At 44.9% G+C, this 27996-nt stretch overlaps 1 protein-coding gene across 10 annotated transcripts in view; it reads right to left on the bottom strand.

The window, feature by feature from the left end:
- SHANK3 (SH3 and multiple ankyrin repeat domains 3) overlaps positions 1-27996 on the bottom strand; it is a 448201-nt gene that overhangs the window by 195452 nt on the left and 224753 nt on the right. For all 10 annotated transcript variants that reach the window (XM_040413566.1, XM_040413565.1, XM_040413567.1 and 7 more), the window contains 2 exons: positions 10811-11014; positions 10329-10400 (listed from right to left, as the gene is read on the bottom strand). In XM_040413566.1, coding sequence (XP_040269500.1) covers positions 10329-10400; positions 10811-11014 — 276 coding nt within the window. The remainder of the gene's footprint in view (positions 1-10328; positions 10401-10810; positions 11015-27996) is intronic.

Raw genomic sequence — 27996 nt, 5'->3', positions numbered from 1 at the left:
CTTAAGAACTACAAATTTTAAGAGGCCCTCCAACTATGGACAGTTGGATGGGGGACTGATCAGTAAAGTCTACTATGAGCACCTCAGGAGGACACCTTAAACCAAGCATTTTCTGCAGACAGCACTGACTCGTAAAACCAGTGAGGTATGAGGTATTACACACCCCATGTCTCACAGGTTCTGGCTGCCTGACTTCACCGCGTGCGCTATACGGTATGTACATCAGCCACTAACCAGCTGGCGATTTTCTGTAAATGCCTATCAGCTAAAACTGTAACCATGTTAATTATAAGATTCCGCTTTGTTCAAACTGAATAATAAATACCTAGCCTTCTACATAATAATGCCGTGCATTAAAAAGATAACAAAGTGCCTGCTTTCTGCCAGAAAAGTATTTCTGCTAATCAGCGCTGCACATATTTTGCTGGGGAAATGGGGGCATGTTTGACAAGTCTAATGTGAGCACCATTGTCATTGAGGCAGCAGGTGCACGGAGGGGTGAAGAAAAACCTGGGCCATGTAACGGCTGGCACCAGCACTAGCACAGTACAGGATTACGGAACGCGGAGTTAAAACTTTAAAGGAACATATGGATCAAAGCATTAAGTCCTGATCTTCCAGGAGCACACATTTCTGGCTGCTGTTCAGAGTTCATCCACGTGTGGTATTTAACTCAGTCGTGCCACTGATTTTCATACTTTAAACCCTCCTTGACTCCTGGCGCCCTCACATTTTTGCTTTGGCGTTTCCCCTGATTGTACCTTTTTTGGGAAGTGTTTAGTCTATTTAGCTAATTTTAACCATATAGTTCTGGAACTTGGGTGTTACCTCTGTAATGGGAACTATGCTTTACATGGAACAGACTGTGAAATAATACATGTATGATTACTGGGATGAGTTTAAACACACATTATTGGCAGATTTACTTAAAAATATATTAAAAGGAAACTACCGGTATAATTGAAAATGCAGTGCAGCCTGCGGGTATCATGTTATAGAGCAGTAGGAGCTGAGCAGATTGATATACAGTTTTGTGGGACAAGATTTAGTAAAATTTGTAATTATACATTTACATCTCTGCTCTTTTTATACTTAGGAGTCATGTGGGCGGTCCTAACAATGACCGACAGCTAGTGCTACATGACTAGGCCTAGATATAACCATCAATCACTGATAACCCACCCACACGACGCTTACGTATAGAAATTAAATAAATTCCAAGTGTTGCTGGATCTGTTCCCACAAAACTATATATCAGTCTGCTCAGCTCCTCCTGCTCTATAACATGCTGCCTGCAGATTACACTGCATTTTCATGGGTTATTTTTTCCTCATAATATAAGTAAAGCATTCTGAACTAGATATAACATTAGATGGGCACTTACCTGGTAGAGCCCCCATCACACCAGCACTTGTCCTGCAGTGATGAAGGCCCATACTCACTAGCCTCAATGGTCACATGCCATACATGCATGCACTATCACTGAGGACAGGGATTAGTTGCATTGGTTGCACATGTACAGCATGACACCTATGCAGGAAAGTAAAGAGAGCCCAGCAGGAGCAGCACTGGAACAGCAGGGGATTTACCGGGTGAGTCTCAGAAAATATTTCATTTCCTATTCTGGTCTTGAAAAATCAACCCCCATTAATAAGTTCAGATTTTGTCTATTTTTCTGCATAATTTCTGGATGTTGCTGAAACAAACAGCAAAGAACATAGGGATTGCTTTCCTATTAGCCTGTTCTATTTTGTGGGGGTGAATGGCTGGGGATGGGGTTTGCCTTAAAGGGGTTGTCCGGGTTCAGAGGTGAACCGGGACAAATCTCCATTTTCACCCAGGCAGCCCCCTGACATGAGCATCGGAGCATTTCATGCTTTTTTGTTTATCTGCCTAGCAATGTTCCCGGTGACGTCACCGGTTCTGATGACGTCGCTGGGCTCACTGCTGGTCCCTATGCAGAGCCCGGTACGTCACTGGATCTCCAGAAAATGGCTTTGCGCTGTGCGATTTAGCACAGGGCAAAGGAGAGCATTGGACCATGGTGGGGATAGGGTTGAGCGGTAAACCGGTGTCCACGATATACCGCGGTATTAAGAAACGGCGATATGGCGATATCCCCGTTTCCAAATAACCGCGGTATTTGGTGACGTCATAGGAGCGGTCATATGCGTGCTGACCGCTCCTAAATTTGTGTCAGCCCGCCCCTACATCATGCATATGCATACCGTACACATTACCTTCTGCAGCGGTCGCCCCGGCTCCTCCTCACTCCCATATTCAAGTCTCCGCCCACTGGCCGAGCACAGGAGTGAAGCGCGCAAAGTCAGTCAGCAGTCCGTGTCCAAGCCAAGGTGGGGGAAGAGGAGTGACAGACCCTAACGGCCCAGGTGTCAGAAATAAAGGTTGTACTGTCTATGTCTTCTGCAGCCCTGGCCCTGCCTGCAAGCTGCACTGCACATGGTGATGGCATCCATACAGGAGCAACAAGAAGACATTACTGTGTGGGGGCCACAAGACATTATTATACTGATGGCGGAGGGGTTACAAATTGTTGTCCTATACAGTATAATGTCACCTTGTGGCCCCCTTACAGTATAGTTCCTGAGTCCAGACAGTATCATGTCTCCTGGTGGCCCTATGTAGTATAGTGACTCTTGTGGCCCACTGCCTGCCCATGCAGTATATAATGTCTCCTTCTGCCCCGCTGCCTGCCCATACAGTATATAATGTCTCCTTGTGGCCCCCATACAGTATATAATGTCTCCTTGTGGCCCCCATACAGTATAATATGTCCTTGTGGCTCTCACAGTATATTATCTCCTTGTGGCTGCCCCCATACAGTATAACGTCTCCTTGTGGCTTCCCCCATACAGTATAACGTCTCCTTGTGGCTTCCCCCATACAGTATAACGTCTCCTTGTGGCTTCCCCCATACAGTATAACATCTACTTGTGGCTGTCCCCATACAGTATAACGTCTCCTTGTGGCTGCCCCCATACAGTATAACGTCTCCTTGTGGCTGCCCCCATACAGTATAACGTCTCCTTGTGGCTGCCCTCCATACAGTATAACGTCTCCTTGTGGCTGCCCTGTACAGTATAACGTCTCCTTGTGGCTGCCCCATACAGTGTAACGTCTCCTTGTGGCTGCCCCATACAGTGTAACGTCTCCTTGTGGCTGCCCCATACAGTGTAACGTCTCCTTGTGGCTGCCCCATACAGTGTAACGTCTCCTTGTGGCTGCCCCATACAGTGTATAGTCTCCTTGTGGCTGCCCCATACAGTGTAACGTCTCCTTGTGGCTGCCCCCATACAGTATAACGTCTGCTTGCGGCCGCCCCCATACAGTGTAACGTCTCCTTCTGGCTGCCACATACAGTGTGACGTCTCCTTGTGGCTGCCCCATACAGTGTAACGTCTCCTTGTGACTGCCCCATACAGTGTAACGTCTCCTTGTGGCTGCCCCATACAGTGTAACGTCTCCTTGTGGCTGCCCCATACAGTGTAACGTCTCCTTGTGACTGCCCCATACAGTGTAACGTCTCCTTGTGGCTGCCCCATACAGTGTAACGTCTCCTTGTGGCTGTCCCATACAGTGTAACGTCTCCTTGTGGCTGCCCCCATACAGTATAACGTCTGCTTGCGGCTGCCCCATACAGTATAATGTCTCCTTGTGGCCCCAAGTGTTTTTTTCTTCGAAATAGGTATTTATCGCAATATATATCGTTATCGCAATAAATTTCTTAATAGCGTTATTGTGGGAATATTTTTGATATCGCCCAACCCTAGGTGGGGATCCAACACCTTGGAGACCCCCCTTCCCCCAATCAGCCATTTGAGAAGGCATCAACCCTCACAGTAGCGCCGTGGCCTTCTTTCAGCTCACCAAGCACATCACCGTACATTGTATAGCGGCTGTGCTTGGCATTCACTTCGATGGGGCTGAGCTGCACCTAGCCCCTTGCGACCGATGAACGTGATGTCACATGGCCTAGTCAAAATTACAAGGGGGCTGTGGTGCTACTGCAAGCGCTGGTGTCTTCTCAAACAGCTGATTGGTGGGGGTCCCAGGTGTCGGACCCTCACTAATCAGATCAGGAGGATGGGCCGTCAGCAGAGAAGTCTTGGAAAACCCCTTTAACAAAAGGGAGGGGATTAATTTTTTGTGTTTTGGTGTACACACAGTAGAGGGGGAGGCTCCTGCTGCAATCAGTTGTCTTAAAGCCAGACACAGGATTGTGAGGAGGAGGAGGAGGAGGAGAAGTAGGAGAGCATGTCTGATCATCTGGGAAAATGTCTCTACTGTTCACACCATATAGATAACCGTGTGCTCGTGGTAGACTCGGGGATAATGAAAGCATGTATATAAATGCTGCTCAAAGTGGGCAGAAGTCTAGATGCCCACCCTAGACAATCATCATGTCCTGCATGTAGTACATGATAAAAGGGCGACAAACCTATGATTTATGGTAGCGCAATGCCCTTTTAGAGATGATCACTGACTCTCAGCTATCTAGGCTACTTGATTACAAAAAATGCTCAGCGAGCTAGGATCCCTACATCAGCATCTAGCTCCACGTGTTTCTTTACTCTAGTAATTCATCAGGAGCTTAGCTAAGGTTTGTAGTGACTGACTGCAGAGCTGAGAGAAGCGTTGCCATGCGGCAGCATGTCCGGCACTAGGATGGCTGTAATTACCGTATTTTTTGCCCCATAAGATGCACTTTTTTCCCCCTAAAGTGAGGGAAAAATGTCCCTGCGTCTTATGGGGTGAATACTAATGAGCGCTTCCATTATGGAAGCACTCATTAGTACCGGAGGACCGGGAAGCGGTAAAGGCTCTGTACTTACCACTTCCTGGTCCTCGGCTGTGCAGTGGCTGCGCACAGCGTAAGGGCGCTCTGTGACCTCACGCTGTGCCTGCTGGTTCACAGCACAACCGACAGCAGGAGGAAGAAGATCGCAGGCGGTGAGGAGCAGCGGCGTCCAGGAGAGGTAAGTGGTTTATTTATTTTGTGATCTGATGCTGGGGTCTGCTGAATTATGGCTGGGGGCTGGTGAATTATGGCTGGGGGCTGATTATATAACTGGATACTGATTACATATGGCTGGGGCTGCTGAATTATGACTGGGGGCTGATTACATATGGCTGGGGGCTGCTGAATTAGGGCTGGGGGCTGATCACATATGGCTGAGGGCTGATATGAGGCATGGAGGACTGATATAAGGCATGGGGGTCTCATCTGAGGTCTGATTGGGGGTTTCTTTATATTGGGCTCTGATCTGAGGTCTTATTAACATTGGGGATCTGATTGGGGCTGTGAGCTGAGGTCTGATTAATATTGGGGGTCTGATTGCTGATCTGATCTGAGGTCTAATGAAAAAAATTTTTTCCTTATTGTCCTCCTCTAAAACCTAGGTGCGTCTTATAGGCCAGTGCATCTTATAGGGCGAAAAATATGGTACTTATGACACACTCTTAACAGATTAAATATGTCTCACCTCGAAGTCTTTTCCTCTGTGGCACCCGTTCGACTGTATACAAGTCAGATGTATGCAGATTTTCCAACATACCATTTTCTATATGACTGAATTGCTGTGTGGGTGTAATCCTTTGAATGCTCCACAGTCTGATATGCATTAATTGACGATTCTTGTTAAAAACATGGCTACAAGTGTGTGTGGGGCGAGGGGAAGGGGGGTAAGGGCTATTGGGAAGCTTTTGTTGCAATTATGTACTGTACCTAATTTTCTTGTAATCCGTTGACACATTTGTTTGCTCATTGTTCATATGACATTCATATTTCAATTGAAAAAAAAATTCAGTAAACAGATCAAAAGAAGGCGAGAAAAAAAAATCATATGTTATAACATGTACAAAGACTGGATTTTCACTGGTTGAACAATGATGGTCTGCTGAAAGACCTCTTCACCACCACGTACACAAGATTGGTGGTGAACGTGCTCGGTCTCAAAAATATAGATCTAGTGTACACAGACGGGGTTTAGTATACTGACAATAAAAAAAAAGGGTACATACAGTATATGGTAGCATAAAGTAGGAAAAACTCATATGTTTTTCCTACTTTATGCTACCATATACTGTATGTACCCTTTTTTTGCACACGCCCATTGTAGAAATGCACACGCCCATTGTAGAAATGCCTATTCTTGTCTGCAAAACGGACAAGAATAGGACATGTTATATTTTTTTTGCGGGGCCATGGAACGGAGCAACGGATGCGGATAGCACACGGAGTGCTGTCCGCATCTTTTGCGGCCCCATTGAAGTGAATGGGTCCGCACCCGAGCCGCAAAAACTGCGGCTCGGATGCAGACCAGAACTACGGTTGTGTGAATGAGGCCAAAGACATCATGCACATGGACCAGTGTTTAGATCCGCATCCAATATGCAATATTATGCAGGCCACACATGGACCCACTCCTTTCTATAGGTGGGCAAAAAATAAGGACCGCACATGGATGTCATTAGTGTGCTGTCTGTATCCGTGCGGCTGTTCAAAAAATTATCGAACAGGTCCTATTCTTGTCCATTTTGCAAACAGGAAAAGGCAGTACTATTATAAAAATGCAGCATGCACATGGGTGGTATCTGTATTTAGCAGATCCGCGGTTTGAGGACCGCAAAATACATACGGCTGTGTGCATCAGGCCTAAAGCTGACATACACATTGGATGTACTGTATTTCGGCTGAACCACTAGGGCAGGGATGGCCAACCTGTGGCTCTCAAGCTGTTGCAAAACTACAACTCCCAGCATGCTTAGACTGTCTACAGCTATCAGCCTACAGCAGGGCATGGTGGGAGTTGTAGTTTTACAACAGCTGGAGAGCCTCAGGTTGGCCACGCCTGCACTAGGGAGTGGCAGTGAATCCAGAGGAAAAAAAGAGCAGTCTGGTTTGAAGTTGTTTGAGAGCTGCACTTATACAAGCAGACAAACAACACGAGTTTGTGAGCCTTCACGTGTTCCTCTGCCAGTCAGGGGAACGTCAGCTCCAGTAAGCAGGGGGCCAGCAGAGCAGGGCAGGCCAGACAGGTGCTGGTAGTGGAAGACTCAATTATTAGGGGTACAGATAGGGAAATCTGTCACAAAGACCGTGATCGCCGAACAGTGTGTTGTCTTCCTGGCGCTAGAGTTCGACACATCGCGGATCGGGTTGACAGATTACTGGGAGGGGCTGGAGAAGATCCAGCAGTCATGGTCCATATCGGAATCAAAAAAAGTTAGAGGTAGGTGGAGCGTCCTTAAAAAAGATTTTAGGGATTTAGGTCACAAGCTTAGGGCAAGGGTAGTGTTTTCCGAAATACTACCTGTACCACGAGCCACACAAGAAAGGCAGCGGGAGATTAGGGAGGTAAACAAGTGACTCAAGAGCTGGTGTAAGAAGGAGGTGTTTGGGTTCCCGGGGAACTGGGCCGACTTCTCTGTCGGCTACAAGCTCTATCGTAGGGATGGGCTGCACCTCAATGGGGAAGGGGCAGCTGTGCTGGGGAGAAAGATGGCTAGAAGGTTGGAGGAGTGTTTAAACTAGGGACTGGGGGGGAGGGTAATTACATTATAGGAGGGGAAGATAGTGCAGATAGAGACCGGGGGCAAGGTAGTGGGAATGGGGGAGGAATGGAAGGAGGGACTAGAACAGTTCAGAAGGAAAGGTGTAGGGTAAAAAATATACATAAACCTCTCAAATGTATGTATACTAATGCCAGAAGCCTGACTAATAAAACTGGGGAACTGGAATTAGTGATGTGTGAGGAGGACTATGACATGGTGGGAATAACTGAGACATGGCTGGATGATAGCTATGACTGGCAGTTAATGTACAAGGTTACAGTCTGTTTAGAAAGGATCGTCAAAACCGGAGAGGGGGAGGGGGCGTCTGCCTTTATGTAAAGTCCTGTCTAAAGCCCACACTCCGAGAAGATATAAGTGAGGGACATGAACATGTGGAGTCACTGTGGGTAGAGATACATGGAGCTAAAAACAATAAACAACTACTAATAGGAGTTTACTATAAACAGAAAATCTACTACTAAACGAGATAGACAAGGCGGCAAATCATAATGAGGTGGTTATTATGGGGGACTTCAACTACCCAGATATAGACTGGGAAACTGAAACTTGTATATCTCATAAAGGAAACAGGTTCTTGGCAATAACCAAAGACAATTACCTCTCCCAAATGTGAAGAGGGGACATCCTCTGCGTCTGGAGGAAAGAAGGTTTGTACACAAACATAGAAAAGGATTCTTTACGGTAAGAGCAGAGAGACTAAGGAACTCTCTGCCTGAGGAGGTGGTGATGGTGAGTTCACTAAAAGAGTTCAAGAGGGGCCTGGATGTATTTCTGGAGCGTAATAATATTACAGGCTATAGCTACTAGAGAGGGGTCGTTGATCCAGGGAGTTATTCTGATTGCCTGATTGGAGTCGGGAAGGAATTTTTTATTCCCCTAAAGTGGGGAAAATTGGCTTCTACATCACAGTTTTTTTTTATTGCCTTTCTCTGGATCAACTTGCAGGATAACAGGCCGAACTGGATGGACAGATGTCTTTTTGCAGCCTTATAAACTATGTTACTATGATTCCGGCAGGCCTGCCCGACCATCTGATGTGTATGGGGGTATCTCGACGAGTGTTTCCTCTAAGCTGTGCTCTCTGTAAAGCAGAGGGTGAAACAACAAGCTACCAAGGATTAACAAGCCTAATAATTAATCATTTGGAATTTTAACAATTAAAGGGGTTGTCTCATGTCAGCAAATGGCATTTATCATGTAGAGAAATTTAATACAAGGCCCTTACTATTGTATTATGATTGTACATATTGCTTTCTTTGCTGGCTTTTTTCATTTTTCCATCACATTATACATTGCGCATTTCCATGGTTACGACCACCCTGAAATCCAGCAGAGGTGGCCGTGCTTGCACACTATAGAAAAAGGCGCCAGCCTCTCTGGTGGCTGGGACGGTGGGAGTGCACACAGACTGGCACTTTCTCCTATAATGTTCAAGAACGGCCACCACTGATGGATTACAGGGTGGCCATAACCCCTGGAAATGAGTGGTGTATAATGTGATGGAAAAATCAATGAATGAAGCCAGCCAGCAAAGGAGACAATATGGACAATCACAACACATTAGTAAGTGCCTTGTATTAACTTTCTCTACATGATAAATGCCATTTGCTGAAGTGAGACAACCCCTTTAACTATTTCAATTCCAACTGCAGTGCTCTCGAAGATCCATGGGGCCCTCTCAACTCTTTCCTGACAGCAGATGTCAGGGGACAGAAGGATCTGGAAGCTGGTGAATTTTAACACGTCCAATCCAATAGTTGTCAGATGAACAAATGTTTGACCTACAGGTATCTTATGTATGATCAGCCTTACTACGCCTTATCTTGACCTCCACAACTCCCATGTACCTCTTTTTTACACCATTAATGGTACCAAGATCTTTGACCCATAGAATCTTATGAAGTCACAGAAATGTAGTTATGGTCCTCAACAGGCAGGAAAGAAAAGTCTGACTTGATGAAGATTTGGAAGAGTTCTTGGGGCTGCTAAAAATGTTATATCCCTTATTGCTCCAATTTTACTATTAATCAGATTGGTTTCATGTAGAGTTTACCAGCCATTTACCCAAATGTAATTGTGAGCCTGGCTTCTTCTAACACTTCATACAGAAGCCATGTGCATAAAGACTGTACACACTAATAGAGACCACAGATACCATGGTGATGTAGGTATTCCATGTGACGCCATATGTTGTCTCTTGTAAGACGCGGTATGATGTCATTCACTAAATACAGCATCTGATAGAGGTCTCGGTAAGAAGGCATCATACAGGGCTCACAGGGATACAGAGGTATAGTAGGGCCTAACAGAAGAGAATTGGTGCAGTAGAGTGTGTGGTGTCTAGGTGACCCATCTCTTAGGCAATTTACCAATTAAGAGGAATATAATGTGGTTAGCACTGGGGTCCTAGGTTCGAATCCGACCAAGGACAACATCTGCATAGAGTTTGTACGTTCTCCCCGTGTTTGGGTGGGTTTCCTCCCACACTCCAAAGACATACTGATAGGGAACTTACATTGTGAGCCCCAGTAGGGACAGTCAGATGGTTAATGTGTGTAAAGTGCTGCGGAATATAGTAGCGCTATATAAGTGTATAAAAAGATATAATAATAAACTAGGCATTCAAAGATAATCTATTTTTTGTTGACTGATACTGGACACAAATATTGACTGACATAGAGAACTGTCTACCATTATAAACCGAGTGCCTGGATTTTTACTATTTTACTTACTTTGGTGTGAAGTTTGGCAAACTGCTTGTCGTCCAGTAGTGTCTGTGTATAAACTCTTCTCTTATAGCGGAACTGAAAAAAAAAGGGAAAGACACAAGAACAAGGAGGCCTATGTAAGGTACATGTATGCAGATAGAAATGCATTTTATCATGATTGTACAAATTAGCAGGTGATGTAAAATACATAATTCCCAGCAGAAGTTATAACATATGTGATACATCATCTCTCCAATCACAGACGTTAGAATAAGAGCAGCAGACAGCCGATCACAGCTCCTGGGCGGCATAGAATACCCGAGCCTATTCTACAACTCTACAACAAAAGGAAAGATCAAAAATTGAAAAGATCTAAAAAAGAGTGTGTAGAGGAGAAAGTAACTGGTAAACGTAAAGGGCTTCTGCTTCTTATATGTCCTCCAATTAAGTAGTACTATACCATAATCTTGTATAATTACTTTTTAGGTAAAAGGCCGCAAGCTTACCTCTAGGTAGGGTACAGGTGTGGCCAAAGAAGGTGGATATTCCCGTAGCAGTCGCTCTTCATCAAGGAATTTCCCAGCTCTACCATTAAAAGCTGGCTGGAAGAGTCCATAATTCAGAACGTCCTTCAGGCTGTGGTTGAGGGTGCACAAGATGCGCTGTTTGGACACCCAAACTGGAGCATCAGGGTTCAGCCGGAGGCACTTCTGAACATGGAGAAGAAACAAAATCATCAGACTGTTTGATAGATACAGAACTTGTATAACCAGAATAATTAGTACATGGCGGAGTGAGTATGACACCCAGTGGTTCCCACATTGACGATGGTGAAGAGTGGAACAATGTATGTCATCCAGGAGGCAATCACCATCCATGAACTCACACTACAGCCACACCACTTATTCATTAAGACAATCACTCCGACCACATTGCCATACTGTTTTCAACATTGGTTTGGAATCTACCAAGGACCTTATTCATGAAAAGCACACATATACATTAAGGGGAATCTATCACCAGGTTTGTACTGCCTTATCAGAGGGCACCGTAGGGTAGTGAGAGAGCCTCCGATTATAGTGTTGAGTTGCTAACTAGTTAAATCGAAGCCGTTTCCATTATACCACACTTCATTAGGTGCTTCCAAACCCAGCACTGACACCTTATGTTCATGAGCAGGGGGCTCTCTTGTCCTTCCAGAGAAAATTGACAACATATTTTTCTCTATACTGTACATAGGGAAAAAGCTGTCAATCAGTGTTGATTAGGTGGTGGGAGTCAGCAGACTGCCGAGCACTTGCATATAGAGAGGACTGAGCGCTTGGCTTGTGCTGCACCTAATAAAGTGTGATGTTCTATAAACTAATGCAAGTTAGTGATGCACCGCTATAATCAAGGTCTCTGTCACTAATTTATGCTAAGTGCATAAACCTGGTAACACATTACCTTTAAAGCCATCAATATGAGCAATGATTACTGCCACTAAATTGCGGGTAACCTAAAGAGGACCTTTCATGGGTCCAAACATTATAAACTAAGTATCAGGGTATGTAGGGCATAGTGCAGGGATCTAACTGCACTTACTATTTTCCTGGGCGCCGCTCCGTTCGCCCGCTGTGACTCCTGTTGTATTCTCCCACCTGGTATGCTAATTTTAGCATCAGAGCAATGAGGAGGAGACAGAGTCTTTCTCCGTGGGCGCCTCCTTCTCCCTGGCTGTAGAGCTGTCCAATCGCAGCGGAGATCGTCAGAGCCAGGAAGAAGGTGAGGTTTTTCTCCCCCCCTGGCTGTGACGCTCTGCGCTGCGATTGGACAGCGCTACAGCCAGGGGAGAAGGAGACGCCCAGTAGAGAAAGACTCTGTCTCCTCCTCATTGCTCCGATGCTAAAATTAGCATACCAGGCGGGAGAATACAACGGGGGCCACGGTGGGGGAACGCAGTGGCTCCCAGAAAAAATAGTAAGTGCAGTTAGATCCCTGCACTATGCCCTATGTATCCAGATACTTAGTTTATAATGTTTGGACCCATGAAAGGTCCTCTTTAAAATGACTTGGATACCTGTCTGAGGCTGGGTTTCCATGTTCAGATTTTTTTATTCGGTTTTTGAAGTCAAAACCAGGAACGGATCATAAACTGCGAACAGTTCTAAATCCACTTCTGGTTTTAGCTTTAAGAACTGCATAAAAAAAAACTGAACATGGCAACCCCATTTTACATTAGACATCTTCCAGGGAGATGGTTCTATTTCTCCGGGAGACACATCTTTGCATATCATTTTCCCATGGATCACTTCTACTAAGTTGCATCCTAGGCATCTCACTCAGCCAGCCAGAATCCTTCTCCATACCAATGAGGAGGCAGGCACGCCAAAACAGCTGTCTGTGGATGGATTTTGTTTTCCTGTCATGTTCCAAGGCTTCTCAAAGTCAGACATTGACTTATAGGGAGCCACTTCCAGTAGGTAAAACTAGAGAGACGGTTCTCTTCGTCTGGGAGATACATTTTTTTCCCATGGAACATTGCCATTGAGTCTCCATACATAGCTGGTATCCTTAAGGGGAGACAATACCCCCTAAGCATCAGACCTCTTCCAAAGTGATAGATGTTGGTGCCACCACTTCTTGTACAGACATGGTGCAAAGCAGCCATTACCAAAATATACCAAGTTTACGTATGAATCCTGCAACCTGATTGATGCTCCACTGTTATTAGACCAACAGTTGCAATGCAGCCAAGCTTACTTGACAATTTTCTGCCCACGGTTGTGTGCCAATCTGAGCTAATGAGAGGAATAATGAATTTATTAATAGATATGCGAAACAAAAGCGGCATAAAAAAGTCACGCATTAATATTTGTACTATAATTTGCAACTCTTTACACTTTTGAAAAGTGTCGAGAGAAGTTGGTGGGACTTAGTGGGAGGGGGTGGGACCTCCCCTTCAGAAACTGGTGTAAATTATAGTTGATTTCAGTTTCTGGGCAAGGATAGTCAATTTATTTTGGGGTCCATGCCTCTTAATAAATTGGATGCATCCTTCACCAGCAGACTTTTAACTAAGAGGCGTATACAACGTTACTAGTTTTAGTAAATATGCTCCTATGTCTTTAAACAAAGGATGAGAGGCAACACCATGAAAACCATAGAGGGAATTCATCAAGTACTGTGCACCAGAAAAGAGGAGCCCAAAAGTCACAAAAATTTCACGTAAATGCTCACTACTTTTCTGAAAAGTGGTTGCGGCATGGGCAGGGCTTAGCGGGAGGGGAACGGCTTCTCGTGTCCCAGCTAATTTTCAATAATTTACACCATAGATGCTATAAATGAATACAGATACATAGTATTACCAATCTTGTATGTTTTTAGGAAACACATTGTCAGAGTCTTAAGTTCACATCTACATGTTGTACTAAGACGGCACAATAAATTAGGATCTCACTGAAGCAACACGCTTCCTGGATCTATAAACAGCAGTGTTCCCTCTGTACTGTACTAAATTTAAATCATTTAGTACAGCGTGTGCTGCCCACTTTCCTGTAAAGATTCTGGAACACTATAGAGAGACGCCGGTGTCACATTGGTACAAACTGAATCATGACGATAGAAATCTTGTGTTCTTTGCTGGGACCTTAAAAGAGGTTTTCTGGGCTCTCCTATATTGATGACCTATCCTCAGGACAGGTCATCAATATCAGATCGGCGGGAGTCTGACACCTGGCACCCTCGCTGATCAGCTGTATAAGGAGACGGCGTGCGGAATGTGACCATGGCCTCTCCCTTTTCTCTTCCTGTTTGCTGCTGCTTTGCCATAGACATAACAGCAGGAAGAGCGACAGGAGACAGCACGTGTACACCGCAAGCGCTGCCGTCTCCTCATATAGCTGAATGGGTGCCAGGTGTTGGGGTCCCGCCTATCTGATATTGATGACCTATCCTGAAGATAGGTCATTAATATAGGAGAGCCCGGAGAACCACTTTAAAGAGGTTTTCTGGGACGTTACTGCTGATGGCCTATCTGACTTGCAAGGGTTCTGTCACGGCCTTGTGTGTTTTGTGACACTTTCCTTCACTTGCGGTTGCCCGTGGCAACGTGTGTTGTGTGCATGTGGTGGCAGTGTCTCGGCCTTGTGGCTGTTTCTCAGGGCATGGTTGCCTCGCATGCCATTGCCAGCGGTAACAGGTGGAGTGTGATGTTTGTGTGTACACTTCCCCTTTAAGTGCCTTTTTCCCTTGCCTGGTGTTGGAAGGGTTAATTCCCTTCCTAGTGAGTGAACACTGGGTGTGTCTGTGTGTGGGTGTGGCTACTTGGGCTATTTAGCTCCTGCTGGATGCCAGTAGCTGAGGGGTACTCCAGCCATGGTGTTTGCTGGAGTCATCCTCCTGGTCTCATATACCATCTGTCCAGTAAGGGCCACCCTTGGTCATAAGTAATGTTTAGACATAGATGTTCTTATCTTATTATATGTCTAGTGGTGTCTCTATGTTTATTGCAGCTTATGGTTTCTGGGTTCCTGTGTGCTTTGTGTGTGTGCTGTGTCCTTTTGTGTTTGGTGTGGACATTAGCACTTCTGCACGGGTTGCCCTCTGCTGTATATGTTCCCCATTCCTTGCAGCCTGGCCAGTGAGACTCCTGTTCATCCGTGCCTAGCAGGAACAGGTCGTCTTACCCTGCTCCTAGTTCCAGGGCTATCCTGAGGGCTAGTAGTGACCCTAGGTTCCGGAGTATGAGCCCTCTTACCATCAGGGTTGGCTCATACAGCTAGGAGTCAGGGTCAGATTTAGGGACACTATAGGAGGTGACATGCTCCCTGTTTCCTGTCCTGGCCCAGCAGCTACCCTTTCTTATTGACACCGCACGGCTGAGGGTTTCCCCCACCCTCAGCCGTGACAGGTTCGGCTCCCAGCACCACTGTGATCAGTTGTTTTCAGGAGTTGTGTGCCAAAACCAGGCATCGTAACATCACAGCTCCGTAAATCATCAACAGTAAAGGCCCAGAAACCCCCTTTAAGAACTTACACTAATATAATATGGCATAAAGTACAGATCCAGAAAGCTTCCTTTAAAAGAGTTTTCTGACAGTTTTTTACTAATGACCTATTCTCTGGATAGGATAGGTTATCAGTAAAAAAAAAAACTGTCAGAAAACCCCTTTAACTAAACACAACAGCAGGTGGGGACAGTTGAGGATGTGATCCTTGGCTCTGAGGGACTAGTCCATAGACACATGTCAGTACAGGTCCACAAAGATGTACTTACAAATATTAAATTGTATTATATCATATTAAAGGGGTTTTCAAGAGGAATATTTTTAAATAAGTAGTAGAATGGACTTAAACAAAAAGAAAATGAAGTATCACTCACTCTCACCAATCCCATAATGCTGCTGTCTGCTCAACAAGTCCCTGTTGCTCTCCACTTCCAGGTCCCAGCTTGACACACGCACATCGGCTATTTTTGGTCCCATAGAAATGAATGGAGGGCGCCTGAACATGTGCGGCGTTCCTGCACATACAGTATCTGAGATTGGTGGCATATCCTAGCAATATGCCACCAAGGTCTCAGATGAGACAGCCCCTTTAAGCTTATGTCACAATCCTACCATATCAAATCAGGGGTTTACTCTACAAGAACTGAAATCTACAGTGTTCTAACATATCAACCCTTGTGCTTGTTCACTAGACATAAGCATGCATACAAAATTAAGGTTGCCCTATTCAAGGTATTGATGCCAGCTAAAGTAGGGGTAGACAATTTACCGATGCTCTTGAGTCTACACACCACATACTGTAGACCACTTTAGGAGTTAGCTCATTTTTTAGAACAGCAACATTACAAAACCACAGACAACAGTAAAAACAGCCCACAAAGGCAAGGCTATGTACAGTACACCATCACAACTAAAATTTTAATTGTCAAAAACTAAAATGAAAAGCAAATTTTCAATGCCTCTTAATAAGAGGGGTTTTCCGCCCATTTCACCTAAGCAGTACATAATACTTACCCCTCCTTTGCTCCGCAATGCTGATGCTTCCTCTGCGCTCACATGGGCTGCAAGCTCTTCTGTCCAGGTCCCACATCCAGCCGCTTCCCAGGTGGAAGAGCTGGCAGCATCGCGGAGCGAGGGATGGGTAAGTACTATTTAAAAGATCTTCCTCCTGCAAGTAAGTGCAAATTACCACTTAGGAAACATGGTCAGAGAACGCCTTTAAGACATTTTGTGTCTGTGCTCCTCTGCAGACTAGGTATCTCCATGGTAACAGACTGCAAACAATCTGTGTGTAGTCAGTCTAATCTTGCAGTCTTTGTGCGAACATATATTTGATGGGTTAGCCAGGAGTAGAAGACGGATAGACATACTGTATGACCAAATTACACTGTCTGTCTCCATGGAGATGCATAGTCGGCAAAGGAGCTGTAGAAACTGTAGAAACACCATTTTTTTTAATTAACACATATTGCAAAGTTGCTTAATTTGTCATTTTATATGCATTGAGGGAATAAAAAACAAGTTTGCAAAGGTGGGCATAGTTTTCAGTGATTTGTCCAGCCCTGATGTAAAACTTTTTCTGCAAACGATTGCTATATCAGAACCATCAATGATAGCAGACCCAAAGGTCCACAAAGTCCTGTCCCAGATGGAGTTTCCCTTTAATTCAAAAAGTAAGATGAATAAAACATGGCTGCCACCTGTATCAGCTAGTTCCATATATTGCGGCTGCCGCAGACGAACTTGAATGGGTCCATTATCTGTCCGCACCGCAAAAAAAAAAGGTCCCGGACCTTTTGGATTAGGGACCCATTCAAGTGAATGGGTTCACATCCGTGATGCGGTGCAAAAACGGCCGGGGCTGTTTGCGTGTGCATGAGCCCTAAAGGGGAATTCTGGTTGAAGTTACCACCTACCCACAGGATAGATAACTATTACATCTGGAGGATCCTACTGCTGGGACTTCCGACACTCACAAGAACGGGAACCCTGTACCCCGTGGAGCCCCCTGAAATGCCATTGCTCCGACTACAGTGCTCAGCTATCTCCGAAACTCCCATAGAAATGAATGGAGGGGCAGTGCGCATGCCCAACCGACCACGCCGTTCATTTCGAGGTACTCCATGGAATATGGGGTCCTGATTTTGGTGATCAGTGAGGGTACCAGCACTCTCACCCCGATGTTATAGCAATCCCCTATACTGTGGATAGGGGGATAATGTCACACAACCAGAATACCCCTTTAATTAATATTATTTGGATTTCTTCTCATGATCTTCTAGCGGTTTATCTAACATATAAACGGCAATCTTTTTGCACAGAGAGGCAGGTCAGAGCTGAGAATCATAGCAATCCCTACATTAACAAGACTTCCGGACGCCCACACACCTGAGCCAGCGGCAGCCTTGCCAGCACAATCCTGGAGCGAGCACATTGTGTCATAGTATCCACTCCTGATCACTTATACTTCATATTAAGACGCCTCTATATAGCACAGAGAAAACAGGAGGAAGAATGTACCGCTCTTCCCACACCTCCAGCCATCAATCAATCCTAAAATAAACGGATTCGCAGAGCTCCAGATCTCACAAAACCCCTGTGTTTGGCAGAAAGCCTGTTTCTAGCTCCATCCTTCAGAGATGCATAGAACATGAACTCCTTCTTCAGAGTAGTCAGTGTGTCTGTCCGTCATTTACATCCAGCGGTGAGAGAGATAACTGCTCACTAATGATCTGACACCAACACAAGCAAGTGAAGAGCACAAGGAAACAAAACACGGGAAAAGATGTCTCCTATATGTTCTATAGCTGTATGATGTGATCCAGTGCATAGACCAGGGATCGGCACTCCAGACAGTCAGAAACTACAACTCCCTACAGCTCCATTCACTTCTATGGGAGTTGTGAGAACAGCCGGGCATGTTTGCATGCTGGGAGTTGTAGTTTCACAGCAGCTGGAGTGCCGAAGGTTGCTGATCACTGGTATCTATGCATATTTGTAGCTATATATATATCAAATGCAGCAAAGGGTTAACAACAGACATACCATGCATCTCTAGGTAGAAAAGTCCAGCTAGGGGTTGTTTTACATCGTCTTTTTAGGCCGTTTTTACCTTTTTTTTGTGGGGTTTTTTGAAAACTTTCTTTTGTAATTTTTATACAGCCATTTCCATAGTGAATTATGCACTACAGACAAAAAGTTATCATGGTGTTTTTTAATGTGTTTTATAAAATGCTGCAAGGTCTAGGTACGCATGATGCTGTCTTATCTGGAGTTTTTCCCTATGGCTAAAGGAGTTGAAGTTGGGGGGTACTATCTCTTCGAGAGAGAAAGAACTTTAATCGGCGTGAGGAAACTTATAGGCCATACATGCTCCTCTGCAATTCTGGGAAGAAAGAGATGCAAATGAGCTCTTAAGCTCTGCCTCCACCAGATGTAATGCAGATATCCTATAAGTCAATGTTCAACCCTTTTAATAGGCCTTGAGACATGACTCGAATATTAAGTAAGCCAGCACCTCATCTGCAGACAGCTGTTTCGGGGTGATTACCCCTCATCAGTGCAGAGCAGAGAGTACTGGCTTAAAGAGGACCTTTCACCGATTATTACACTATGAACTAACTATACAGACATGTAGAGCGGCGCCCGGGGATCTCACTGCACTTACTATTATCCCTGGGCGCCGCTCCGTTCTCCCGTTATGCCCTCCGGTATCTCCGCTCACTAAGTTATAGTAGGCGGAGATTCCAGTCACTAAGTTATGGTAGGCGGAGTCAGCCCTTGTTCTGCTGTAGCGCTGGCCAATCGCATCGCAGAGCTCACAGCCTGGGAGGTTATTTTCTCCCAGGCTGTGAGCTCTGCAATGCGATTGGCCAGCGCTACAGAAGAACAAGGGCAGACTCCGCCTACCATAACTTAGTGAACGGAGATACCGGAGGACATAGCAGGAGAACGGAGCGGCACCCAGGGATAATAGTAAGTGCAGTGAGATCCCCGGGCGCCGCTCTACATGTCTGTATAGTTAGTTCACAGTGTAATAATCGGTGAAAGGTCCTCTTTAACTGGGTGAGAGGGAGAGATAGTACCCCCGAAATCCTGACCAGGATGGCCTATAAGTCTCCTCACGTCGATTAAGGCGCTCTCTCCCCAAGGAGAGATAGTACCCTCCAAATCTTGACTTAGGCTTCTCACCCAGTTAAGTCAGTACTCTCTGGTCTGCACTGATGAGGGCCAATCCCCCCAAAACAGCTGTCTGCAGATAAGTGCTGGCTTATTTAATATCCGAGTCATGTCTCAAGGCCTATTTAAAGGGTCGAACATTGACTTATAAGATATCTGCCTTACATCTGGTGGCATCAGAGGCAGTGCTTGTTAAGAGCTCATTTCCATTCCTATCTTCCCAGAATTCCAAAGGAGCATGTACGGCTTATAGGTCTCCTCACACCAATTAAGGCGCTCTATCCCCAAGGAGAGAAAGTACCCCAAATCCTGACTTAGGTCTCTCACTTAGTTAAGCCAGTACTCTCTGCTCTGCACTGATGTGGGGCAATCACCCTGAAACAGCTGTCTGCAGATGAGATGCTGGCTTACTTAATATCCGAGTCATGTCTCAAGGCCATTGATTTATAGAAAAGCTGCCTTACATTTGGTGGCATCAGAGGCAGAGCTTGATAAGAGTTATTTTGCATCCCCTTCTTTCTAAAGGAGTTGAAGAAACCATAATAAAAACTCATAAGAAAAGATGCAAAGAAGTGAAAAATAAAAATGTAAAAGCTGTCTGTAGCTTGGCGGTCATGGATAAACTATACAGGGAGTGGTCTTCCTTTGTTTCTCTGTATCTCTGCACGAAAGATGGAATTTGCTGGAGCTCGCTATGGCCTGCACATGTGTACACACTGTACCACTGCAGTAGTATAATTTTATGAGATATTTGTCTTTTGTCCCGTTTTTGCTAACACTGAAATGAAGTCCTGGTACACACACCGCATTCATACTTGCATCCAGCGGATGTATTGAGTGACAGGCAGACAAAAATGGCAGACATTTTTTGGGGGGTGTGAGGTAAGGTCAGGATGAAAAACTTTTTGCCATCCCCGCTAGACTTTTGCTTTTGACTTAACTGGCATTATGTGACTAAAAGAATGGGGGAGGTTTATCAAACTGGTGCAAAGTAGAACTGGCTTAGTTGCCCATAGCAACCAATCAGATTCCACCTTTCATTTTCAGAGCTCCTTTGGAAAATGAAAGGAGGAATGTGATTGGTTGCTATGGACAACTAAACCAGTTTTCCTTTAAACCAGTTTAGATAAATCTCCCCCCATAGTTATCTATCTAGACAGAGGTATTTGATTATGCATGAACTTACTGACAAGATCAACAAATTAGAAAGAAAGTTAGTCATGGCGGGGGACGCAATAACTTAATGAAACCGCTTTGATCTTGTGTGTAATCCTACGTAATGAAAATGCATGAATCACACTCATCTATCCTAGATTTACTCCATGTTACCAGTCTAAAGCAACGACAATAATCATCATCTAAGTATTACACAAAATGTGGAACTGCAGTGCTAGTTTAATTGCAGAATGAGTATGGATGCTCCTTATCTAGCCTGTGGCCAGGGTTTATTTTTCCAATATGTCCACACAGGGTGCACGTGCTGTGCAACTCAACATTTACGTCTTTTTAACCACAGAAACTGCAGGGCACATACATACACTCCTAGATGTGAGCGGAGCTGCAGTACGCCGGCACAGCCGCTACACAGTGCTCAGCGCTTTCCCACTCTGGCTCTGTCCACTGTGTCGTTTCCTGCGCTGGTGACCAGTATCCTTTCTGTCTCCCATTCATGAAACTTCACAGCAAAACAAGAAGCTTCCCATTTAATATTATTAATAATAAGAGACAGATAGGGACACCTCAGAGTATTACTGGGGTTTTGTTTTTTGTTTTTTTATTTTTGTGGGTCCTTTTTATTAATAATATTAAAGGTTACGTTTTAAGGGGAAGTTTCTTGTTTTGCTGTGAAGTTTTACGTTTAAACTACTTCCCCAACTGACAGTTGACTGTTTAGTTCTGTGATATATGCCTCCACTTTTTGGCGTGGCTCAGCGCTGCCTCCCATTGAGATGTATGGGAAACAGAAAGGACACAGCCACCAGTGAGTTTCCTGCAGAATTTCATCACGGCTGTTCGTGCCAAAATTCAGCTGTAGATGTCCTTAGCTCTATACACAAAATCCCAGTGACAGGTTCCCTTTAAGGGGGAAAAAATTCCTTCCCAACTCCAATCAGGCAATCAGAATAACTCCCTGGATCAACGACCCCTCTCTAGTAGCTATAGCCTGTAATATTATTACGCTCCAGAAATACATCCAGGCCCCTCTTGAACTCTTTTAGTGAATTCACCATCTCCACCCCCTCAGGAAGAGAATTCCATAGTCTTACTCTTACCGTAAAGAATCCTCTTCTATGTTTGTGTGCAAACCTTCTTTCCTCCAGACGCAGAGGATGTTCCCTCGTCACAGTCACAGTCCTGGGGCTAAATAGATGATGGATATAGATCTCTGTACTGACCCCTGATATATTTATACATAGTAATTAGATCTCCCCTCAGTCGTCTTTTTTCTAAAGTGAATAACCCTAATTTTGATAATCTTTCATGGTACGGTAGTCCCCCCATTCCAGTTATTACTTTAGTTGCCCTCCTCTGAACCCTCTCCAGCTCTGCTATGTCTGCCTTGTTCACAGGAGCCCAGAACTGTACACAGTACTCCATGTGTGCTCTAACTAGTGATTTGTAAAGTGGCAGGACTATGTTCTCATCACGGGCATCTATGCCCCTTTTGATGCAACCCATTATCTTATTGGCCTTGGCAGCAGCTGCCTGACACTAGTTTCTACAGCTTAGTTTTCTGTTCACTAAAATTCCTAGATCCTTTTCCATGTCAGTGTTACCGAGTGTTTTACCATTTACTATGTACGGGTGACTTGCATTATTCCTTCCCATGTGCATACCCTTACATTTGTCAGTGTTAAACCTCATCTGCCACTTCTCTGGCCATGCCTCCAATCTATCCAGATCCCTCTTTAGCTGTATACTGTCCTCTTCAGTGTTAATTACTTTACACAATTTAGTGTCATCTGCCAAAATTTATATTTTACTATGCAAGCCTTCTACAAGATCATTAATAAATATATTGAAGATAATAGGGCCCAATACTGACCCCTGAGGTACTCCACTAGAAAGAAAAAAGGGGGGGGGGGGGGGGGGGGAAGTTTATTCAACCACCCAAGGATCTGGAAAAAATCCCCAGAGTGTGTGAAAGTAGGCGCCGACAGTGGTGGTACAGTAGGTCCGAGTAACGCAAGGAAGGCAGCTAAAGAAGTGTCCAATGAAGGCACTCTATGTAAAAATGAGATACACAAGGGGGGGGAGGTCAATTGAACGGAGTTCAACTGACCAACGGAGATGGAGAAACGTACGAAAGCGCCAAACCAAGCTAGGAGTGGGTAGAGAACATTCTCTACCCACTCCTAGCTTGGTTTGGCGCTTTCGTACATTTCTCCATCTCCCTTGGTCAGTTGAACTCCGTTCAATTGAACTCTCCCGCTTGTGTATCTCATTTGTACTCCACTAGTGACAGTGACCCAATCTGAGTATGTACCGTTAATAACCACCCTCTGTTTTCTATCCCTCAGCCAGTTACTTACCAACATACAGACGTTTTCTCCCAGTCCGAGCATTCTCATTTTATATACTAACCTTTCATGTGGTACAGTGTCAAATGCTTTGGAGAAGTCCAGATACACGACATCCATTGATTCGCCGCTGTTCATTGTGTGAACATCCCCTTAATGTTGCAAAACAAGCCTGGCCACCCACAAAGACTCCTCCCCAGTTCCCTGTTGTCTCTGACATAATTCTTTGCCTGGCACAGCCTCTCTTAGGAACAGTATCTGGGGATTCAGGTCTACCACACAGAATCTCTTCAAAGCCCTAACTGAGTGAGACACTGAACCCCAAATTATGCGACAGCACCCTTTATCCTGAACACACTGCCCTGTGGAGCATCCTGCTAACCATACCACACAGGTATACCACTGCCATGGCTGACATGATCCTGAGAATAGGCTATCAATAGTCTGATTCTTGAAAATCCCTTTGGCGACTACGCTCTGGTTCATATAGTGGATCTAAGAAGACACTCTGATTGTTCTGGAAGACAAGAAATTCTATGTGGATCCCATGAAGATCTTTAGGATCCCCTCAAAAATGTCATATGCTGTTTATAGTCAGTTAAGTAGAAAACTAATTAAAGGGGTTTTCCACTCTGTAGATACTCATGACCTACCCTCTGGATAGGTCATCAAAATCAGAACAGTTAATGTCTGACATCGAGCATCCCCACGGATCAGCTGTTTTCAGCAGCTGTCAATGCCAGAAACGAACAGAGCAAAAAGCAGAATGTTCTGCCCCCTGCATACTGGCCGTACCAGTGTACTGTAGCTTCCATTCAGCTCTGCACAACCACTAGCCAGTGGATGGAGCCTTCTGCTTCTGGCTCCGTCCACCATGGGCGGAGTGGCTATAGACCCCACAGGGAATTTTCCGAGTGGGCTGTTAACCATAGGGCCACACAAGCCCTCCTCTCTGCCGCTGGCTGGGTACATACTACTGAGGGAACTATAGAGGTCATTATTAGAGGAAGTCCAGGCAGCATGCTGAAGGTAGGGCTTGATTGGTGGGGTAACTGGTGTCAGACCCCATTGATCTGATATTGATGACCTATCCAGGAGGCAAGTCATCAATTTCTTAAGGTCAGAAAACACCTTTAAAAGTCAACAAAGGCATTGTGTTAATGGAGAAGCACATTACTATTTTATCTACTACTTTATACTATTTTATTAAATCTGTGGACGAAGGCTCAGAATAGAGCCTCTAACAGGGACATGAAAATAGCCTTATTTTGTTAAAAGGGTTGTCTCATCTGAGACATTGATGGCATATTGCTAGGATATGCCACCAATGTCAGATAGGTGCGCATCCCAGAGGCACCTTTTTCCAGAACTGGACCCCCAGAAGTGAGCGGAGAGCAGCGATGCATGCACTGCAGCCCTCCATTCATTTTTATGGGACTGCTGAAAATACATAGCTGAGCGCTATCTCGGCTGTCTCCAGCCCATAGAAGTGAATAAAGTAGTGGCCACGCTTGTGCAGTGCAGTCTCCATTCCTTTCCATGGGACTTCTGAAAATAGCCGAGCACCCTCCGAAGCTATTTTTGGAACTCCAATAGAAATTAATAGAGAGCACGCTATGCATGCGTAGTTTTTCTTCACTTTCGGGGACCCGTTCTGGAGATGAGACTTGCACCTGTCTGCTGTCTGACAATAGAGGTAGGACTCTGACCTAGAGGTGGGACTTGCACCTATCTGACAATATGTGAGACAACCCCTTTAACATCACCAATCGCTTCCTTGGGGGTACTTTGCTGGAAGTTATTGTCACTAGAGGGTACTTGGCATGAAAAGGCTGGGAAACACTAGTGTATGCACCTGAAGCTATCTTATACCCTACAGGCAATGTAGCGAGGACAGAAAATGAATCAGATACAAAAAGATAGACACTTTCATTTAGAGCAGGGGTGCACAACCTGCAGCCTGGGGGCCACATGCGGCCCTTGATACTATTCTGTGCGGCCCCCAAACATATGGTAACAGACATGTATGCCTATGTCTTGTGGCTGCTCATATGTATTTTTCATGTATTTCTCCCATTAGATGGGAGTCCTGGAAGTGGAACTAGACATTAATGGTATATAATGTGTGTTCAATATGCCATAAGTACAATATTTCAGTTGTTAATACACCTTTAAATTTTAATTTCGGCCCTCGTCATTGGTTCAGTCTGGCAATGTGGCCCCCAACCAGGAAACGTGCACCCCTGATTTAGAGGAACGCATAATCTAATATTAAACTAAATGGGTTTAGTCAGTATATACGTAAGGCTATTAATGTATGTACTTCTCTCAGTGGTTGACTGATGTCAATTCAATTTGTGCATATGCATCAAATGACACAATTACACAGGCTAATGTTCCAACAATTGATGTAAGAGACTTCAAGGTTTAATGGTGAGGCTTATACTGAGGTTGACAATAGCTAACAACCTTGTAACGAGGGGCAGGCGGCGTGTGCTTCCTTCGCAGCACCGCCGGCAACCTGCACAAGGAGAGGGGCAAGGACGTAGCCTGCGTCCTCGTCTCCATGGCAGCAGGCGAGCAGCAGGGGAGCCGAGCGCCAATAATGATGATTGGTGCTCGGCTGAGTTGGGCTGCTGTGAGTCACGTGATGCTGGCCACGTCATGTGACTCACCAGCCAGGCCTATTTAAACAGGCAGCCTGCTGGCCACTGGTTGTCTGTGATTAAGGTCTATATACGCTCCTGTATTCCTGGCATTGTGCTCCTGAATCCTGACCTCGGCTCTGCTCGTTTGACCTCGCTTCTGCTCATCCCCTGTTGCTTGTCGTGATCTCCTGGTACTGACTTCCGGCTTCTGTTTGGACTCGCTCTTGTTGCTTCCTTGTACTGATTTGACTTCCTGGTATTTGACTTAGGCTAGTTTTGACTTGCTTTATGTTCTGTTTGTCCTGTCTTTTGTTTTCCCCTGCACTTACTTAAGTTAGGGACTGCCGTCCAGTTGCGCCCCGTTACCTAGGACGGATCGTGCAAGTAGGTAGGGGCAGAGGCGTGGGTGGCAGTCAGGGGTGCACGCTTCCCTACCCCCGTCCGTGACAAACCTATTGTAGATCCAGTACATTGATAGTAATTGGAGAATAGAAAACAAACATAGGCAGACAACACAGTCTTGGATGAAGGAATGATACAGAGGAATGAATGTCAGTTTCTGTGAAGGCTTTTTTTTACCACAACTATTTATAAAAACATGGACTTTACTGAGATTTTGTTCTTGGCATTTTCTTTGCCAAACAATGGTGGTAAAGGTCAGTTTTATTAGTGAAGACAAGATATCACTGATCACAAATTTCTAATGTACAATCACCAAACCATCAGAATTCGGAAAAACTATTTTTAGAATACGCCGAATCACATCAGAAACTGTTTTAGATGAAGAAGCCTAGAATGATAAAAAAAAAACACACCCAATGGATAAAGTCCAGCAGGAGAAAAGACCATTCTAGAAAAGACATTGAACCAAGACACCAACTTTCCTCAAAATAACCTATAGAACTGGAAGACAAGAATAGCTTGAAGACGAAGGTTCATCCAAAGTATGGAATACAATTCCAGAAAATTATTGATGGTTCAAGGCTAGAATAACCATAACCAAACTTCACCAAATTACTTCTAAACGTCAAAAGATCTAAAGATGCAAAGACGTTAAATGTGCTGTCTCTTCAAGATGCCACTCTATGAGCCAAAGAGGAGAGTCACAAATTAAGAGCAGCTCCCACTCTGGTAGACCGAGCACATCCATGTATTACCATCCATGTCTGCCATTTATATGACCGATTTGAACAGATCACTAGGAGTTCGACCCAAAGAAATCAGCAGATGACCGGGGTGACTTAATTTTCAGAGAATAGGTTGTCTTCTACAGACAAATTCTTTAAAAACAGACAAAAACAATAGCAACAACAGCTGAGAACAAGGTAACAAGACAGCTAACTTTAGACTTAAAGGGGTTCTGCAGTTTTTTAAACTGATCTATCCTCTGGATAGATCAACAGCATCTGATCGGCGGGGGTCCAACACCCGGGACCCCTGCCGATCACCTGTTTGAGCTCTCACCCTAGATTCTTTAGGAAAAACTTTAACCCCTTCAGCAGCACAGACTCAGGACTGAAGGCTTTGCTGAGTAGCTGCAGACAGTGAGGAGACAAATGCTGGGCACAGGAGCTGACAGACTAGAGGAGTTCTGTAGAGCATTGCACAAGAACAGGTAGGGGGAAGATCCTGTGTGTATCAGCAGTGTCATTGTACAGCTGGGACTTATAGTAGTACAAATACAACATGCTGCTGAGTCTCCCAGCAGGCAGACATGTCACTCAGGGCAGCGCTTGTATTCACTCCCTTTGCAGAGCAGGGGGAGGGGCACAGATTGTTATTGCAGGTAAACAAAGGGCCAGAAGAGAACCAGAAGAGACAGTCTTTTTAGTTTTAAAAGATTTTTAAAAAGTTTTTAAAAGTTGCTAAGCTTAGTTATACTATATATTGCTGCCCATCAGATTTACAGTGCTATATACAGTTGCAAGATAAAGTATGTGAACCCTTTGGAATGATATGGATTTCTGCACAAATTGGTCATAAAATGTGATCTGGTTGAAAAAGTATGTAAACACCTAGACTAATGACATCTCCAAGAGCTAATTGGAGTGAGGTGTCAGCCAACTGGAGTCCAATCAATGAGATGAGATTGGAGGTGTTGGTTACAGCTGTCCTGCCCTATAAAAAACACACACCAGTTCTGGTTTTGCTTTTCACAAGAAGCATCGCCTGATGTGAATGATGCCTCACACAAAAGAGCTCTCAGAAGACCTACGATTAAGAATTGTTCACTTGCATAAAGCTGGAAAGGGTTATAAAAGTATCTCCAAAAGCCTTGCTGTTAATCAGTCCACGGGAAGACAAATTGTCGATAAATGGAGAAAGTTCAGCACTGCTGCTACTCTCCCTAGGAGTG

The sequence above is a fragment of the Bufo bufo genome, chromosome 1 (assembly GCF_905171765.1).
Source record: "Bufo bufo chromosome 1, aBufBuf1.1, whole genome shotgun sequence".
Classification (NCBI taxonomy): Eukaryota; Metazoa; Chordata; class Amphibia; order Anura; family Bufonidae; genus Bufo; species Bufo bufo.
This window is presented reverse-complemented; position numbering and strand designations above follow the sequence as displayed.